Source organism: Glarea lozoyensis, assembly GCF_000409485.1.
Source record: "Glarea lozoyensis ATCC 20868 chromosome Unknown GLAREA10, whole genome shotgun sequence".
NCBI classification, from domain to species: Eukaryota; Fungi; Ascomycota; class Leotiomycetes; order Helotiales; family Helotiaceae; genus Glarea; species Glarea lozoyensis.
This window is the reverse complement of record NW_007360984.1, coordinates 695,716-714,795: the sequence shown is the minus strand read 5'-3', so window position 1 is coordinate 714,795 and position 19,080 is coordinate 695,716. Positions and strand designations below refer to the sequence as shown.

Below are 19,080 nucleotides of genomic sequence, written 5' to 3'. Positions count from 1 at the left end.
CTATGGTGAGTCAAAAAGGTGCTCATTCGGTATTGAATCGGAAGAATTGAGACTTAAAATGGAGGGTATTGTTTTTGATGTATTGCCATGCTTACCTGTTTTTCAAATCCGTCGGGGTCTGATGATTATACTTCCTACAGGGCGTAAATAACGTTAGATTCACGTCAATGCGCACTAAATGCTTGGAAGTGCTGCTTTTAATCGCCACCCTAGTATTTTGTATGGCCGCCATCTGCAATAATCACAGCTACATATCTATCGTACATTCCTCGAATTAACTCCTGAATAGTGGCATAAGTTACCGATTCCTAGGCTTTTTGGATGACCTCTCTTAATCTCTTATAAGAACTATAGACTTCTGGGTAGTTTTCTTGAATCCAATCCTTCATTTTATCCCAAATCGTCTTAATTGGATTTAAATCGGGCGAGTTAGCTGGCCAAAAGATAGGCGTGATTCTAGCTGCCTCAAGAACCTCTTTAGTAAAGGCAGCTAAATGCCCTTTAGCGTTATCTTGTTAGAAACGAAGATCTGGATATTCTCGAAGAACTTCGTCGACGAGAGGTAGGATAATACCGCTATAAGAGCCGGCATTAATCTTCTCCTAATCCTTCTCCTAAAACAGTCCTTTGTGCCTTCTATATTTGCCACTTATTGACCCCCAAAACATCCACCTAATCTTTCTTTAATATCAGTTCTTAACACAGTCGTTGTGATAGAGCTCTTCTTCGCCTACCCGCCTTGTAATAAACGTCTTTGTGTGTTTACCTGGGTTAATCCAAGTCTCGTCACTCTAAAGAACAGAATCCCATTGTGCGTCGGTCTAAAGAACGTGTTCCTAAGCCCAGGCCAGCCTATCTACCTTATGTTGTTCTGTAAGCGGGCATTTCTTTCGAGCAATCCTTCGTACAAATCCCTCCTTTGTAAAGGCAGCCCGAATCGCTTTTTCGCCGCATTTAAGCCCAAGAATCGGTGGGATATCTTGCCATTTCACCCTCCTATTCTTATCCGAAGAAGTAACCCATTTAATAAGGCGTTTCCGGGCAGGAGTATTAAGAAAGACCTTCTTGCCACGAAGGTGCTTTTAAGGTGTTAATCGATGTGCGAGGGCATATTGAACCTGCCGAGGAGTAATATTTAACTATAAGGCAATATCGGTAAAGGTGTAGTTGGCGTGAAAGTATAGAGTCTCGATTCGAATTCGATCATCGCGAGTAAGCTGTTTTCGAGGAGTCTTTGGCGTTGGCACACTATAAGATGAATCCATAATGTCAGATACTCTTAAAACAGGTGTAAAAGTAGCAGTTTGGTCATAAATACCCCATTAGCTGCCGTGGCGGTGGCAAAACGTGGCAAATCTGCACGCTTTGATAGTAAGCTAACAATATATCGGCCATAGAGGAAGTAAGAAGATTACGATATCTTCCGTTGCGTAAGCGGGGAATATCAATGGTTGCATCATGAGATTACTCATTTTCAGTTCGCGAAATGTCTAAATTGTATTAGATCTTACTGTAAGGAAGAAGAAAAATTAAAATTTAGAGCCAGCTAGTGCTGTTGCATTTACTACTTGCGGTGGAGCTAGACTGCCGAAAAACAGATTTTATTAAGCGAGGGTTCAGGGGCTCGGTTATTCGATGATCTGGACCCAGACATAAGCTCGCTTTCAAGATCTTCTTTCCAACAAGCATGGAGATTGTGTGGCACTTGTTTTAAGGCTAGCAGTTTCTAGAACATATGGTAAGTTTTGCGACTGAGCTCAAAAAAATCCGCAGACGTTGGTTTCTACAACGCACACTGAAGTTAGTGACTAATTTGAGTGGCAGTTACCTCGTGACTGTTTTGTCGCCTTTAGGTGTAGTTACAAAGAAGGTAAGCACTTTTGAAATGACTTGTTATTTAAAACAGTGTCTAAAGTTGTTATTGAGATCGATGTACAGACAAAATTCTTGATTTTCTACAACCTTGAATGGGCAATATCGTGTTTCGAATCCCACTTATTTTTTCTACAGTGAGACAACTCCATTCATTCTTGATTTGTTTACAGTTAGATGATTGGAAAAATATTCTGGCTTCAAGAGGGTCACAGGCTCTTGACACAGTCCATTCCAATCATATATGATACACACGATACTACTCCTAGACCATGACTTGGATTCGGTAGGTTAAGCGAGAACTCAGGGGCTGCTTAGGTACCAACCTTTGGATTGACCAGGGGTCGCGAAATACACAGCTTGTGCTCAGAGGCGATCTCCAGAAATATTCATTTGATTTAGTTGTAGAATGAAAGCCGTATTCAAATATCCTTTGTGGCAAAGTAGCTTTCACACAAGGACCTTGGAGTTTGATAGTATGCACGTTGCCGATGCGTTCTTTGTTCGAGTTTTCGGACTTTCCGAGAAGGTCAATAGCTGAAAGACGAAGTTGCAAACACCTTTTTACGCTCTTTGCCAGGAAAATAAGACACTCAACCTTCTGTGAGCTTTCAACAACATGTAGTAAAAAAGCCGTCGAAAGATAATAAATTCGAGTTCCATTAGCTTTGTGGCTCAAGACAGTTGATGCTCGAGGAGACTCACGGTACTTCTATGCTACCTGTGAGTATCCGAGACTTTCTTTAATCTTAGAATAATCGGTAATGCTTGCAACTGCTGTTAGCTTTATGTGAGCTCCTCGACATGCACACAAAATCTATGCACAGTGATAGCTACCTAGTTTCACTCAAAAAAAAAGGGATTTCAAGATATTACGCGTGCTTGCATATGGCATTGCTATCAAATAGAATTCAATAATCCATAAGGACTCTTCCAGAAAGGATACTCTCTCCGTCTTCTATTCTTGCCACAATCCAGAATTCAAATCAATCCTTCCGAATGAAGAAAAGCCTTTCGCGCCTCCTGTATTCCCGGAATCCTCTAAGCTTGACCCTAAGATTCGCAACAGACAGCAAAAAACACAAACCATCATATCACCTTCACAAGCCGCGCTCGCCTCGCACAAAAGGTATGAGTACAAACAGATTTGGTACCGACTTTCCCACTCGAACCACTCAAGCAGCCAATCTTAATTTTCGCATCGAAGAATTATGTGTAGGCACTATCTGTAACATTTCCAACGACCTTCCTCCAAAGAGTGCCAGCGCATGCCAGATGCACGGTTTCTCGGCGGATGAGACATTCTGTCATCCAGACTCGCGAGCCACTCATCCGGCTATGATCTTGGAAATCATCAGGTCACAAGATAATTCTACTATCACGCATGTGAAGTATATTCATGTAGGAGGAAACCTCAATCAAAGGGGAAGCCAGAACTAATTACTTTATCCAGATTTCTCACTTGACGGCGTTGACGCACGGTGATGGAGGCTGGCAATTGTATCAGGACACTATTCTGAATGGCAGAATTCCTCCAGACAGCGGGCCAGTGAGCCTCTTGAAAGTGACGAGAGGGCCCCTGAGCGATCGTCAGTTCTCAAAGATGCAGCGTGCTGTCAATTACAAATTCATCGAAGATAGCGGATTGACAGGAACGAACTGGTTGATCTTGGGACACTGGTACATCATTGAGATTGAGCACCCAGTAAAGCTAACAAGCAGCCGGAGATGGCCCCTCAATTATCATCGTCTTGACAGAGACTCTTATGGTACCCTGATGGAAGAAATGAGCCGACATCATCCATATGACCTCTTTTGGAGGCCGAAAGAAGCATGGGAATATTTGTACATCGCAGATTCCAAGCTCCTTAACCAACAGGAGGACTACTTTTGCGATATTATCAGTGAGCTGGTATCTGAAGGTGACCTTTTCGTTTTCGTTGGATACCCAACAATGACTGCTGCACCCCGATCGCAGGGGTTGAGTAAAGAAGGCCCGGAAAAGGAGAAACCAATCGCGCTTTTGGCACGTTGCAGAACAGCAGACCCTGTATTTTCAGCACTTGTTAGGAAGAAGATTCGAAAGACTTATTGTTACAATAGAATCCCAGGTACTTTTCCTCTCAATGCATTAAGACTGATCTGACGAAGAATGATAGGTAGGAACAAGGGGACCTGCACCACGCAGTATACGTTGCAGAATGTGCGCTATTGGAAAGAGTTTCGAGCACATCCCGACCAGCCAGATTGTTGCTGGCCCAAGAGAAAGAACTTCACTATCTGAGAGACAGATTTTGAAGAGATTTGAGGGCTTCTTAATTGAATTCAGAATAGATAGTGTCAGTAACAACAAAGGTTACCATACTATTTCAAACAGGCTACAATCCTTAAGTTGGCTTCCAAGAAAGACTCGACAGCTACTGCCACATTACTCGTTGGATAAGTTTGGATCATCGACCTCTGTCGCTAGTATGTATAATAGCGTTCGGACAAACTTTCTTAAAACGCTAAATTCTCGCCTAAAGAACATTATGTTGACAGTTTTTTTTGACAACCTATTTGCAGCGAAGAGATTGTAGTTAAAATGCATGAAAGCTCTTAACATTCTCTAGAGCAGCAATTTAACAATTAGAAACAACCCGTCTAAACACTAAATAATTCTTCGCACTGCATTTGCACAGGTGTGGTTGGCAAAAAGACTCAACAACATACAACAGTAGGTATTCGCTGGTGGTCACCCACCCAACTACTAATCTACCGATCTAAGGCTTGTGTATGGCAGAGCGGACGGGATGCCCAATTCTCCTTAGTCTGTGGTCGTATGTGACAAATTTGTTTCATATTAAATATATACTGTAATGACTGTGGTGGTTACATAGGACAACATTACAGCTGTCTCACAATCACCACCAACTACGCTACAACTCCCCACTCATACAATACTTAGATATATGATTGTGTTCAAAAATATAAAACAACACACTATGGAACTACCGTCAATACAAATCAGCCGTCAAAGCCGTGAGTGGAATTGAAGTTACAAAGGGAAACCGTAGGAGTCAAATTAACCGAATTTTCAAACTCATCATGAAGGGACACAAGAACATGCAAACTATCTTGAAACATACTTTTCTAGTCACAACTCAGAGTAAAAAGACCTAGCTTAACTATATTCATACTCATTGAACATGATGTATCCAAAAATAGTAATTTTGACGTTTCCTTTACATGTTCTGACTCCGAAACATCGTGAATTTTATGAAAGGCAGAGACATGGTCAATGATGTATTTCCTGAGTACTGTTTCAGTTTTCGAAAGTGCTCTAGCACAGATCATGACAACAAAGATATTCATTGACTGTGGTAGGAGCTTGGAGACACAGTCCGTGTCTGCTGCAGTCTGCGATTCTAAATGTAAATGCAATCTTACGAAACAACGCGGATGATGAGGAGATATATAAACTAAAGATGGACCCTTTCTATGTGGATATCTCATTCCAAACAAAACATACAATACGATTGTCCTCTACAACAACCAAGATCCCTAGCTTTATATTCTGCCTGCACAGCAGCTGCAATACCCCCTTCCCAAATGACCCGTACACCAGCCTACCTAAAATTGAAGAAAAGCTTAAAAGGCATTGGCCACAAGTTTCGTGATAAGCGAAACCAAGATACAGAAGATTTCTACGAAGTCAGAGTCGGCTGTGTCGGGTGGCCTCGTCATGGAGGGCCTACCTGTGATAATTCCGATCCCCTTCACAGACACTCCATCGCGAGAAGTGAGCAACTTGTAGACTCAATAGGAAGCCACCCAGTTGTTTTCCTCGAAGTCTTAAAAACGAATGGAGTTCCTACAAGAGTTAAATGTGCAAAGGTAAGTCATCGAAACCTAGGATTGTCTCCTGAGAAAGACACTGACCAGTATGCAGTTACTAAGTTTCAGCAACAATCAAGATTGTCAATATACAATTTTCCAGAAGTCGCAAAACGCGTGGAACAATAGAAATGCACAGTTTGACGCTCTCGCATTACTCCACTTTGTCCCCGACGCCGACCATGAGAACTCCGAAATTTGGGGCACAGCATATGAACGCCAGGTCAAAATAAACGAGATGAAACGTTTTGCATCTTTCAGATTTACAGTTGAGAATCCATTTAAGAAGACAAGGTGGTGTGCCGTTGACAACTGGTTTGAAGCGAATATTGCAGATTTCGAGCCTTTGGAAAGTCAAGGGCCAATGTCTAGGTGCCGGCTGGATCAGCGGTCTTATGTTAAACTCATGAGAGCAATGGAGAGACGGGGATATCGTGGTGATAACAGCAAGTCTTGGGCTGAGAAGTATCGTGAAATCTTCGAGAATGGTTTGGCTTAAAATTTCTTTTGCATTCAATGGTTGAAGGGGATTATGAGTTTCAGATTATGAAATTAGAAGACAAACTGAACATTTTGGGAGTAAAAGGGGGAGTATCAGGCTAGAATTTTAGATATAGATTATTGGAAATACCATTTTTGCTTTACACACAGCTCACTATTGGAAATTCGAAACCCATTTGATTTTCCGTAGGATTTGTTATGACCCGAGATCTCACACTAACTTCCACCGAGATTACCCCTGTAGTAGAGCGTTAACAATTAATAACTCTCTTGATGTATTTACGATCATAAATAGCCAAGTCGAAGTGTTGTTGGATGGTAAAGTAAGGAGAGCTTTAGCTATATAGCTCTCGGGAGAACGCTAATTAGGGTAACATCACCATCGAAACGAGAAAGTTTTTCTCAAGCTTGAAACAATAAAAAAGCTCTATTTTTCTACGGCTATCAACCTTGTCCACGTCCCGCACGATAACACAAGGCTGCGATGTCTCAGCCCAAAGCATCTACCAATATTTGAAGCCCACCAATGAAAAACACGAGATTCAGCTTCATTGCACCTTTTCAGCGTCAGATTTCCCTTTTGAGGAGAGCGGAAAAGAAACAATTAATTTAAGGCTGAAAATTTCATAGAATAACACTCATAGCAAACCCCTCGCGCCCAGAAATCTCGGATTCGTCGCAACTTCACTCATCCAACTTACAGAATTCCGTAGAACACATAAGTTACCCACTTGAGATCAGAAAATGAAGTTCTTTCATTTCAACATCTTTGTGTTTTCCATATCCGCTCTCGTAAGTCTTCTGAATTTTCCACTCCTCGGCTATCATGCCAGCAGAAACTACAACCATAAACACTAACATAACCTCTCACCAGCTTATCTCCAAAGCCAGCGCACAATCCACAGGCGTTCCAAACGGCGGATTCTTAAGCACTCGATCGAATGGCATATCCAGCACCACTACAGTCCCAGTAATATCGACGACGTTTGAAATAGTCAGCACGGCCAAAGCTACGACGACCACTTCACGAAGTAACTTAACTGCTGTCACCGTCCCCACAGAAACTACTGGCGCCCCACCACCCGGAGCGTATCTCAATCCCGGGACCACGAGCAGAGCAGCGGCTGTTGGAAACTACGAGGCTCCGGCAAAAGCGGGATTCGTGCTTGGGGCTGTGAATGTCTTTCTTTTTGGTATTGGGATTTTGGGAGTGTTTTGAGGACGTAATGTGGGAAGGTGCTCAATTAAGGGAATGGGGTTTGAGGGGGACCTAAGATTGAGGATGGGATGGAACTTGGTAAGAGAGTGGTCTTGCCGAGTTAGTGGAGGATATCCACATAGATATATTTCAGCCGTTGGTTAAGCGAGATCGACCTCCTATATTTACGAAAGGGTCTGAGATGAAAGAGTGATTTCAGTAAAGTATAGTTTACGACGATCTTGATAATATCATGATCCTGAATGTCGAGGTGTCTCATCTCAAGCCACCTCGCTTCCGCACCGGTGGCTGCAGCTGAAAACATCTTCTTCCGATTCATTCTCTCATCCCTTCTTGGCTGTGTAACAAGTGAGCAAGACTCATGATGATGAGAATTTCTTGCCTGTTATATCTCTTCTACCTGTCAATAAACCGAGGAGATAATTTCTGAGTATAAGAAAGTAACATAGACGAGGAAAGAGGACAGAGAAACGCAACATGGCATCATTTACAGACGCAGATATCCCTGATCTAACAGGCAAAGTAATAGCCATAACAGGAGGTTCGTCCCCCTCTCACACACCAAAATAAACTCAACTCACCCCTGAGGAAACACCGGAATAGGCCTCACAACCTCCCGTCTCCTCGCCTCCCACAACGCAACACTCATCCTCCTCTGTCGCGACCCCTCAAAAACAACCACAGCAACCACAACCCTCAAGCAAACCCTCCCACAAAACCACGCCCCTATATCCACCATCCCCTGCGACCTCTCCTCCCTCCCCTCCGTCCGTCTCGCCGCCTCCACCCTCCGATCCCAGACAAAACAGTTGGACATCCTAATCTGCAACGCCGGCATCATGTCATTCACTCCCGGCCTCACGAGCTCGGGTCACGAAAAACACATGTGCGTGAACCATCTCGGTCATGCTTTGCTCATCAACCTCCTGCTCCCTCTCCTTTCCGCGTCGCACGATCCGCGTATCATTTCTTTGACGTCCAAAATGGCGTTTTACTACGCCCCAAGCTCCGGAATCGAGTTCGAGGGGTTGAAATCCGAGTAAAGAGAGTTGAGTACGGAGAGTAGGTACGCGCAGAGTAAGTTAGCTAATATACTGTACGTGCGGGAACTAGCGCGACGGTGGCCGGGTGTGTTGTGTGTAGCGATCCATCCCGGGCTGGTGGAGACGGGGATTAGTTGGGGGGCGAGGGAGGGATCGTGGGGGAATTGGGTCTGGATGGGGGTGTTTAATGGGTTTGCTAAGGCTTTGTGGACGGTTTTTGGGGTGGGGATGAGGGGGGTGGGGGAGGGGGCGCGGAACACGGTTTGGGCTGTTGGGGCGGGGAGGGGGGAGATGGAGAGTGGTGCGTATTATGAACCTGTTGGGGTGAAAGGGAGGGTGCTTGGGGATGAGTGGTTGGTGAGGAGGCTTTGGGAGTGGACTGAGGTGGAGTTGAGTGGGTATTGAGGTGTTGACTGTGGGTGTGGTCGAATGTTGTTATGTGTGAGGAGAATGAGATTCTTCACTCTGAGAATATATCAACGTAGTATCTCCTCAGAATATTTCGGAGCGTGCAGTAAGTTGCCAAATGTGTTCATTTTAACAATGCCGATTACGGAATGACCAGAGCGACTCAACCAGAATTCGCAAACGTGACTTCCCTCCGAATTCTGCGTTCAATCCTCACTCACTTCCTCTCCGGTGTATCACCAAACAAACACCCTCCACTCCCCTCCGAATACCTATCCCCAACAACCTCCGCATCCTCCACCAACTTCCTAACCTGCTTCTCCTCTTCATCACTAATTTCCACCTTCGCCGCCCCTAAATTCTCCTCCAGATACTTCACCTTCTTCGTCCCCGGAATCGGAATGATATCGTTGCCTTGCTTCAATAACCAGGCTAGCGTCAGCTGAGAAGGCGTACAGCCTTTCTTCTTCGCCAACTCGACGATGCCGTCGACGAGCTTGATGTTCTTGGGGAAGTTCTCCTCCGAGAAACGAGGGAGGTAGCGGCGGAAATCCGAGGCGTCGAAGTCGGCGGGGGAACGGTAAGCGTTGGTTATCATGCCGCTGTGAAAAGGGTTAGTAGGATGGTGGTAAGGGGTAAGGGATGTGTTTACCGGCCCAGAGGACTGTAGGCGACTACTGCGACGCCTAGTTCTCTGCATGTTTTGAGGAGGGAGGTGGACTCGTGTTCGATGTCGATTGAGAAGGGGGAGTATTCCATTTGGACGGCGGCGATGTGGTGGATTTTGCAGGCTCTTCGAAGGGTGGCGGATGAGACTTCTGAGAGACCGAGATACTTGATCTTTCCCTCACTGGTACCATGTTAGTCTGTCTGATCTCATCTCATCTTGATCTCGCTTCAAAGGTAAAATGGGACTGAAACGTACTTCTTCAACTTCACCATCGCCTCAACGGTCTCCTCAATCGGAGTAACACCATCTGTTCGATGCATGTAATAAAGATCAAAACAATCGACACCCAACCTCTTTGAACTCTTCTCCCATGCCTCGCGCACATACGGTCCCGTGCTACTCACGGTAAAGTTTCCCTTCTCATCCATCTTGTTTCCGAATTTCGTAGCCAGGAAAACCTCATTTCGTTTTCCAGTTCGTTTAAACCATTTGCCTACAAGATCCTGTAAGACGTTAGGATATAGTTGTGTTGGGTAGGAAGGATCATGTGACCTCGCTGTCCATATACATGTCTGCGGTATCCCCTGGTGTCTTTGTTAGTATCATAGACATCGTGATTTTACTTCGAAGTAGATGGAACATACAATTCGTAGCGCCGAGTTCAATAGCCCGGTCTAGAATCTTGAAACGCTCCTCATCACTATCAAGAGGGCCGTAGAATCCTGACATGCCCATGAGACCAAAGCCTATGGCTGGGATTTCTGGCCCATTCTTTCCTAGTTTGCGAGTTTGGAGTGTAGCTGGCATTTTTGCTGTTTATTCGATTATTGTATTGATGATGCTTGAGAATCGAAATAGAGAAATTGGGAGGCAATAGAGATCTACTTTATATGATTCCATCCCCAATGTGTAACTTTCTGAAATTGGATCGTGACGTCGGTGTTGAGGGTCCCATTGGAATACTCTAGTCATGTCCGTACAACGGGATGCTGTGACAGGTTGGATCGGATGGTGGAGGAGCGTCGCTCGGAGGATGGAGGGGGAATATTCGGCTTTACAAAGTTAACGCCGACCAGTCCACGGAGAAGGTGTCGAGGCGAGATGTGGATCAGAAAGGACCTATTAAGAACAAGCTGGGCTCCACAGATTCTATACTTAACAAATCTCAAGCTGCAAGTACCTAGGTAGTGAGAACTCGCTTATTCTCTAATTGATCCCGGTATAGAAGTTATGGCATTGTTTGACACAACAATGTAGTCTGTTGTGTTTCAATCTTGATAAAACATCAACGCCACCAATATGGGTTTTATTTTGAGAGATTGAAAATCCTCTAGTAAAGGACCACATCTGCACTCAGTCGTACACTCAGTCGTACTCCCACTTTACCCAAACATTCCGCATTCGGAAATATCCCCCACTTACACACACATCTGGTTTCTACCAAAGATGCTCCTTACCGTGTATCACGGCATGAATTATCAGTAGTATCTTGTAAGAGTACGAGCACGTGTAATTAACCAAGTAGCGTGGGTACGTACTATCGAATAATCCAAAATACTAAGTAGCCCAAAATGTCTTGGCTTCTGAAAACATCAGACGCAGCAAGGATGCTTTGCCAACTTGAACGTATGAATATCGCGGTTCGACAGTCGACTGCCATTTTATCGTCCACCGCGAACTTTATGGGCGGCCAGACATCACACGACTGCTCAGCCGTTGTAGCAACAGAGGACTTAGACCATACGAGTGTAAGTATTTCCTACTCCGTCCAGGAATTTCAAGGCCTTATTTGTCCTGGGTTTGTGTGCTAGTAGTTACGCCTGTTTGCGGATCAAAAATGTATGTAAGTTGCAGGCAGAACGCATGTATCGACATGTATCTCGTCTTGATTGGCAAGTAGAGGTTGCGAAAATTGTGGTCCGATACTTGAGACCGAAGGCCGGGTTTGAGATGGAAATCTTGTTACTGCCCTCTCATTAGCTTTCCAGCGCAAATCAACTGCTCGACATGGCAGACACGAATGATACTCACTGATTGCCTAAGAGGAGGGTCTTCGATTGTATGCTAAGCAAACATTCCTTGTACTACGATCTCCAACGTAAGAGCAAGCAATATGAAGAAATACCTTTGGATATAATCCAATGCTGATGTAAGCGTCTAAACAGATGAAAGAAACACTTAAGCGTGATGTGAAGGAAATCCTTGTGTTTCTGAGAGGTGGTGGCAGATGTGGTTGGCCAGGTGGATATCTTATGATTGGCGGCATTATGGGAGCTTTATTAGATGTGTCTCGGGGAACTCGCTCGGCGGATGCAGCTGACGGTGAGCGATTAGAGGATCGCGGGTGGTGCTTCGATTGCGCTTCTAGACCGCAGAACGTGCCAGTGTCTTCGTGGTGGCCTATTCCTCGCAGATCAAAATCTGAGTCGACGTGCCGTAAGGTATTAAAGTCAGATGGATTCTGAATTCTGAAGTCTGACGTGTCTGTCGGTGGCTCAATACCTAGAGAGTAGCCACATTCGATGTGTGACGACCCGTTTGCTTGCGTGATAGTTTGTTGCTCTCTGTTCAGCTCATCGACGCGGTGAGATTGGAGTTTTTTGGTTTGCGTGTGTGGTATTGTCTTGGGTGTGTTTTTGATCGTAGAAGGTTTTGAGAATGAATTGGACGTTGCTCCACGAACGAAAGCCCGCGGAAATCTTGGAGTCTAGAAGGCGGCAGATCTTCCACATCTGCGCTGCTGGTCGGTTGCGTCGAGAAGGTACCTGAACGCTTTTTTGAACTCATCAGAACGTCTGGCATAGCGTCAAATCTGTCCTTGGTAGTATTGTATCACGAAACATTTCAATCTGCGCAGTAAGGCACTGCACACTCACATTATCGGCAGGATCTGTTTTGTTGGATGTGACTACTTCAGCCACATCATCTGTCTCTTTCGTGTCTCTGAATGTCGATGAACATGGCCGAATGAAATCTCGTTGACTGTCTCTACTTTGCAGAATATATGAGATACTTCCAATTTTACTTTTCGCTGCAGTGTTAAGAGCTTTGGTAGACAATAGCTCTCTGCTCCTGTGACCTTTTGCTATCAAAAAACAATCTGGATGGTGTGTCAGGGGTTTCGCCGGGGATGCTTCCGTTGTGTGTTGCTCCATCGGAGGCCGCTCCGTTACCATTGGAGGTGTGCGAGAAACCGATCACAGTCCTCGAGATCGGGCCCCACTGGATCTGTGTTTCGAAAGTGGCAGGTCGGTAAGCAAAGTTGGTGTTCCTAGTCTCAAGGCGTCCTTTCCCCGCATGTCGATGTGAGTTGAATTCCAACTTTGAGTGATGGGCCATGATTCTAAAAGGTATTGCGACTTTGGCGTGATAGTTCTCGTACTGAAGAGACTACCCAATGGTTTCGGTTTTCACTGACGATCCGCATCTTGTGGTTGTTTATGTCAACTTGTGTGTGGGTGTATTCGACCTCTGAGTCGCTTTTCCCCATGGATCGACAGAACGAGCACGATAGCGGCTTGCCAATAATGACTGAACATGCTTTAACTCAGACCGCGGGATATCTGTAGACTCTTTATGCTTTCCAGATATAGAGTGAGGACCATTGGTCAACAATGAGACCATCGGACTCCGCTGTGGATTCTCTGACAGGACTATTTCCCAAGACTCGACGACCCTAGCCGTGTCACCAGGATACGTGTTAGATACGATACCTGCCCGGGCTATAACTGCCCAGATTGCCCAATTTCCCCTAACATCGTCGGGTACTTTGGATGCTCCCAAGTGTGCTTGTGGTCTCTTGCATAACCGGTCGCAGGAGCTTTGCATTCTGATGACATAGCCAGTGCAGCTTGTCTTCATGGGCTATCTACACCATGGATGTAGATTGTAAACGACAGCGCAGGTGAGATCAAGTTGATAGCGTGTCAAGTAGTGATGCTATCTTTGTTCTAGCCCCGCAATGCGTCCTTCGCAACGGCGGTTGCACTCCTAGAACGGTAAGATAATACAGCCGAAGAGTCAGACGGTGTGTTGCAAAGACTAAACAAAAATACTACAGTAACATCCGACTAGAGCATTGTGGCCAAACTTCTTAAGATTGACAGTGGTTAGCGTGTAAGTCGGGCCAGACACTTTCGAAAATAATCACTTCCACTGAACGGCGAAACGGAAAAGCCATATCTTGCAGTCGATGTGATGGAGACCTACCGTGCATCCCTAGGTACCACGCAATGCCACCAAAATACGGTCAGCGACTCGGTACGTGGTCCAAACTCTCGCTTCTGCCGCTGTAGACTGGAAGGCGACGGCAGAGTGCAAACTACCACTACCAACGTTTCCGGTTTGGGGCCCAGAGAAGAAGCTTACGGACAAGCAACCCATGCCACGTTTGCAAGGACAAATCTCCTCACATCTGGCTGTGAGATCCTGGGACACACAGACACGGCGGTGGCTTTCGGCGGTTGTTCGTAAGCGTCCTCCCTGCCAGATGGTGGTATTCAATAACAGAAAGTTTCACCATCGGTTCCACCTCACTGTGCTGCCCTTGTCAACGTCGGCGGACGTGTGGAAAACACGATTGCTGGTGTATTCGTTCTTGTCCACGGAAGCACCGACAGGAGTGTAAAATTTACAGAATAACCGAGGATGTAACTGGCTCTCACACAACCAGTGAAAATAGGAAGCGAGGCGTTCTTCAGTATCGGGCAACCAGACTGTGTCTAGATTTCATTAGAACCAGCAACCGTGAGAATTTTCACTCCTGGTGCTCCATCGCTTAGACACTCACACAGAAGGACGACTTGTCGTTGAGGCTGGAATGCCACGAGAGTGACTAGACGAGAATGACCCGACAGCCGCCTCCTGCAGGTCAATAGTAGCGTGCAAGGGCCACCCTCACATCGTCCCACAGGCTCGTTCTCGCTGAAGCTGCCGCTGCCCTGGCGGTTGTGGAAGGAAGCGTGCTGATTGGATCCGGATCGGGGATCCTGTGCCAAGCAGCACTATCAGCATCCAGAAATGGGAATGGGAGAGGTTTGCTTTCAAGATGCAACAGATTGGGACCGACGATGCAATAGAAAGTGGCAAACGTCTGAGCCCGCGAAGCGACTCGGAGAGAAACGAGTTCAGAAACGTGGTAAAGGTAAGGAAGAAATTATTTACCGACACATAATTGCCATCTCAAGTCTAGAACGGCCAGGAGGAGGAGGAGGAGGAGGAGGGAGGGAGTTGGAGAGATGGGATGGACGATGGTTTGGTGGGATCGTGAGCCGAAAAGTCGTTGGACTAAAGCGAAAGCCGGACGATCACCGAGGAGGAATGGACTGGCCGGAGTGATCTATCATCTTTACTGTGAAGTACTTAGGTAGCATTTGGGAGAGTTCCGTGGAGAGTGGTATAGAGTACCTAGGTAGTGTAGAGTAGTGTTACGAAGTAGATAGAAGCAACGCAACGGCCACGTGCGATGATAACAGCTTGAATCACCGGCATCCGCGTTGACGTGCGATGGAAGGGTCGTCTGGATGAGGTATTGATTATATCCAGAATAGACTTTCTCTCTTGTCATGTTTGGCCCAGCGTTTGTCTAGCGCCCTACTAAAGCCGACGATTACTGTCGTAGTCGAGCAGTCTAGCAACCGTCGCTAGTTCTCCCCACTACGCTTATCATTGCGTAGCGGAGCGTCCACCACCTGCCATGCATCACGCTTACGCCGGGTGTACACTCGAGTAGGCGTGTGTGCTCGAGTTCTTAGGACTGCACTGCACTGTAGACGACTAGTTCTAGCAGTCACGTGGCCACTTCAAGGCCCAAAGCCAGGGTTCACCCATTCCCCTGCTATTCCACTCTGCCTACAGAACGTTGCTCCCTGAGGGGCCCTTCAGATTTGGGTCTGGCAAAGATTTCAACCACCATCAACATCAGAATCCAGATTCGCGATTCCTGCGTGCCTGCCAATTACTCTGGCCGGAGCATTCTCTCCTGCGACAGCTCTCTGGACGATGCGACTATTACCAGGACCGATCGTGCTTCCTTTTGCGCCTTGCTCATTATTCAAAGATAATAACCATGCCCACGCCCGCTAAAAACGCGCATGCACGCAGATCCAGACGCTTCGGAGCCGGTGCGCTGCCCGTTTGAGGTCGGCTCGATCTCTTTCACTACTTTTTCCTTCTGACGTCGTGGTGGTGAGCTGCAGCCGCGAGCGAGCATCAGCCCAGACCCGCTCTGCCTTGATCGATATTGAACAATCCCATTGCAAAGAATGGCTCGGTGCGGTTTGCCATTTCAAGCTTCCCTCGCTGCCCACGCCGCGGATTCCAGTACCGCAAGCTGCTTTTGCGCGAGCTGAACCTCCCCTCCCACTCTGCTCCCCACATTTCCCCCTCTTGGACGATCCTCGTTGCTATATATCACCATCATGCCCACCGTCCACCGCCCGGAGACATTTCCAGTTCTCCTTTTCTTCCATTGATTCGCAATTCGCAATCGACGCTTTATTAGAAGTTGTGTGCAGAGACCCGACGACGAAGCTATCCATGCTGTGCTCCTCCTAACACAGCACCACTGCCTCGGGCATCGCTGTGCATCCCATCGTACCAATCATCGTCATCGGGAGACAAGGCTGGCCTTCTCTTCCTCCGCCTCCCCACCTGCAACCACGATCCTTTTCCCACCCGGCAGACGGCATTCGCTGCTCTCGCCATGAACGTGCAAACGCAGCAGCCGCGTTCTCTTCTTCCAAAGACAGAGCCGTCGCCACATTCGGCGTCGGCTTCTCCCACCCACAGCGCGCCCTCGGTGACCAACAACGACATCGCCCAGCCGGCAAAGCGACGATGCGTGTCGAGCGCCTGCATGCCCTGCCGCAAGCGCAAATCCAAGGTGAGTGCCGGCGTGGTGCGGCCGGATCGAGAGAGTCATGTACTGACCACGTCCATGGGCACCTGTAGTGTGACGGCGTTCAGCCTTCATGTCATGCCTGCACGACCGTCTACGGGTCGGAATGCTTTTATGACATCGACAGCGACCACCGCCGGAAGGGCGCTCTCAAACGTGATATCTCCCAGTTGAAGAACGACTTGGGCCCTCGAAATGCGATCCTGGACGCCATTAGGAACGGCTCCGAGGCGGATGTGGACGATATCATACAGCTCATCCGCACCACCCAAGATGAAAATTGGGACTCAATTGCAGAAAGTGCGAAGAAGATCGCGCAAGCATCGGCGGAGAAGAAGCCATCTGCATATCTCTCCGGCGAATTGGATACATTTGCGGTCAAGACGTCGACCAAACCAGGAGAAACACATCAGTATGGACATACTTCGAATCTCCACCTACTTGCGGAGGAACCTGAAGGTCGAATATCCGAAGTGATGCAACCCGGAAGTTGGACCAATGTGACCCAAGATGGAGAGCTGGTGCAGCACTTGATTCAAGTCTATCTGGCTTGGGGAAGTCCACTGTACACGTTCTTCTCAGAGGAACTCTTTATGCATGGGATGGAAGATCGTAAGATGAAGTATTGTACGCCATTGCTTGTCAATGCCGTCTTGGCTTTGGGCTGCCATTTCTCGGATCGGCCAGAAGCTCGAGCGAATCCATCGGATCCTAATTCCGTGGGTGACCACTTTTACGCTGAAGCAGAACGACTATTCCGAGAAGATAGTCGACCATGCCTGACCACTGTCCAATCACTAGGAATCATGTCGCTACATCAGGCCATGAACAACCGGGACAGTAGTGGATGGGGCCTCATGTGTCAGACGATGGGGATGGTAATTGAGCTCGGACTACATAAAGAGGCTCCGCCAAATGGCAAAATCACCCCCTCCGAAGCCGTCGCTAGGCGGATAACATTTTGGGGTGCGTACTTCCTCCAAACGGTTTGGGCCATATGCGTTGGCCGCATAACATTGCTTCCAAGGACCGCAATACGGATGGATAAGCCATCAATATTAGAACACCTAGAGAAGAAGCCGTGGAAGCCCCATGGCCACATCAGCTATAATGAAGGATCAACTTCAGTTGAGCAAGCAGGTTTCAGACATACCTTAATGTTGCATACGATTTATCTTTGCGAATTTGTCGATGACATCGTACAATTATTTTATGCGCCACGAGATCGAGTTACGAGTCGAAGGTTACAAGCATATCATGAGAAACTCCAAACGTGGTACCGCAATCTTCCAGAAGCGCTTGCTATCAAAAAAGACTCCCCAACGTTACCACAGGTCATCTGTCTACAGTAAGCTCTTCGCGTTGTCAAATCGCTGTTTCTGGGCTAACACCTCCAGCGTATATTATCATAATTGCGTGATTCAGCTTTTCCGCCCATTCATCAAAGTATCTTTTCTGCATTCGGCGGTAACGCCACGGCAGATATGCCAGGATTCCGCCGTTCGTATATCAGAATTATTGGCGGTTTACGAAAAGACCTACGGATTTGGACACATGAGCTTTTTAATTACCCATTGTTTGATGACCGCTGCTGTCATCCACCTCGTCGTAATGTCAGGAAATAACATTTCGAAAACTGTTGCTGTACAGACGGAAAAATACATAGCGGACATTATTCGAGCGCTGCACGGGATACATCATCGATTCTCGATCGTTGAGAGGTACCTAAAAGCCATTCGTGCTCTCGTTGGTCGATGGTTCACGAATGTGCCAGCAAAAATAGCAGAGGCACTGTCAGAGGTAGATATTGGGTCTCCGAGTTCGACGTCGTCGAGTCAGCCCGCGGCTAACATCAACCAATCTATAAATTCTTCTGAGCGGAAACCCTCGGCACCTGAATTGTTTCTTCCCTTTTCACAGTTCCTCAACTCCAACGAACCCTCTCGGTTCGGTTCTCAGCGACAGCCGCAGGCGCAGCACAATAACGAGCTCTTCTGGACGCCATTTCCCGGCGCATCAGATGGAGTTCCTTTGGCGTTACCACAAGATCCTAACCCCATCAGTCAATTGATGGACATCAGTAGCATGTTGGACTCGGGCGTTGATGGCGATTGGCCGCAACTGAACCGCGATGGATTTACGATGGGTGGAGAGGACGAAGCCACATTCTGGAACATGAATTTCGACATTCACGGCGCCCACGATGCCGGATTGGCCGTTAACGCTGGCCGTGTTCTTCACTAGTCTGGTCGGCGCCCCTCTACCCTATTTTAGAGGTTGAAGCCGGTTTGACGGATGGGATGTAAGAGCGTCTGGGGTATGGTGTGGAATGGAGTTTTTACATGCTGGTTCTCTGGAGCTTACGGGATGCCGGACCTACGGACGATAGGGAGTTGGGTTGTGATTAAAATACGCGTTTATTCTCACCAAGTGTGAAGCGACGGTTCTTTAGTGGAAAGGAATCATATATCATATGACTAGCGTCAAATATTCAAACTATGGTTTTTGGTTATTATTTCAAGATAATTTGCACCCCAGCCAGATTGAGGGAGTGACTAGTGATACCAACACCTAGCACGTGGGCTCAAAAGAG

The 19,080-nt window shown here is 47.0% G+C and overlaps 7 protein-coding genes across 7 annotated transcripts; 6 read left to right on the top strand and 1 right to left on the bottom strand.

Annotated features, from left to right (window-relative positions):
• Positions 1-3,003: 3,003 nt before the first annotated feature.
• On the top strand, positions 3,004-4,156 carry GLAREA_05258 (uncharacterized protein; the record flags this gene model as incomplete). The annotated part of the gene is made up of 3 exons (XM_008078547.1): positions 3,004-3,273; positions 3,326-3,983; positions 4,032-4,156. 3 exons carry the CDS (start codon positions 3,004-3,006, stop codon positions 4,154-4,156), a joined length of 1,053 nt encoding a protein of 350 aa, XP_008076738.1.
• Positions 4,157-5,463: 1,307 nt separating this feature from the next.
• GLAREA_05257 (uncharacterized protein) lies at positions 5,464-6,247 on the top strand (the record flags this gene model as incomplete). Its single annotated transcript, XM_008078546.1, has 2 exons — positions 5,464-5,748; positions 5,804-6,247. The coding sequence occupies 2 exons, from the start codon at positions 5,464-5,466 to the stop codon at positions 6,245-6,247; spliced, it is 729 nt and encodes a 242-aa protein (XP_008076737.1).
• Positions 6,248-6,993: 746 nt separating this feature from the next.
• GLAREA_05256 (uncharacterized protein) lies at positions 6,994-7,468 on the top strand (the record flags this gene model as incomplete). The annotated part of the gene is made up of 2 exons (XM_008078545.1): positions 6,994-7,041; positions 7,124-7,468. 2 exons carry the CDS (start codon positions 6,994-6,996, stop codon positions 7,466-7,468), a joined length of 393 nt encoding a protein of 130 aa, XP_008076736.1.
• Positions 7,469-7,945: 477 nt separating this feature from the next.
• Positions 7,946-8,511, top strand: GLAREA_05255 (NAD(P)-binding Rossmann-fold containing protein; the record flags this gene model as incomplete). Its single annotated transcript, XM_008078544.1, has 2 exons — positions 7,946-8,009; positions 8,072-8,511. 2 exons carry the CDS (start codon positions 7,946-7,948, stop codon positions 8,509-8,511), a joined length of 504 nt encoding a protein of 167 aa, XP_008076735.1.
• Positions 8,512-9,136: 625 nt separating this feature from the next.
• GLAREA_05254 (NAD(P)-linked oxidoreductase) lies at positions 9,137-10,396 on the bottom strand (the record flags this gene model as incomplete). Its single annotated transcript, XM_008078543.1, has 5 exons — positions 9,137-9,521; positions 9,572-9,769; positions 9,845-10,092; positions 10,142-10,173; positions 10,234-10,396. The coding sequence occupies 5 exons, from the start codon at positions 10,394-10,396 to the stop codon at positions 9,137-9,139; spliced, it is 1,026 nt and encodes a 341-aa protein (XP_008076734.1).
• Positions 10,397-14,608: 4,212 nt separating this feature from the next.
• GLAREA_05253 (uncharacterized protein) lies at positions 14,609-14,926 on the top strand (the record flags this gene model as incomplete). Its single annotated transcript, XM_008078542.1, has 1 exon — positions 14,609-14,926. One exon carries the CDS (start codon positions 14,609-14,611, stop codon positions 14,924-14,926), a length of 318 nt encoding a protein of 105 aa, XP_008076733.1.
• Positions 14,927-16,292: 1,366 nt separating this feature from the next.
• On the top strand, positions 16,293-18,731 carry GLAREA_05252 (Zn2/Cys6 DNA-binding protein; the record flags this gene model as incomplete). Its single annotated transcript, XM_008078541.1, has 3 exons — positions 16,293-16,472; positions 16,541-17,835; positions 17,885-18,731. The coding sequence occupies 3 exons, from the start codon at positions 16,293-16,295 to the stop codon at positions 18,729-18,731; spliced, it is 2,322 nt and encodes a 773-aa protein (XP_008076732.1).
• Positions 18,732-19,080: the final 349 nt, after the last annotated feature.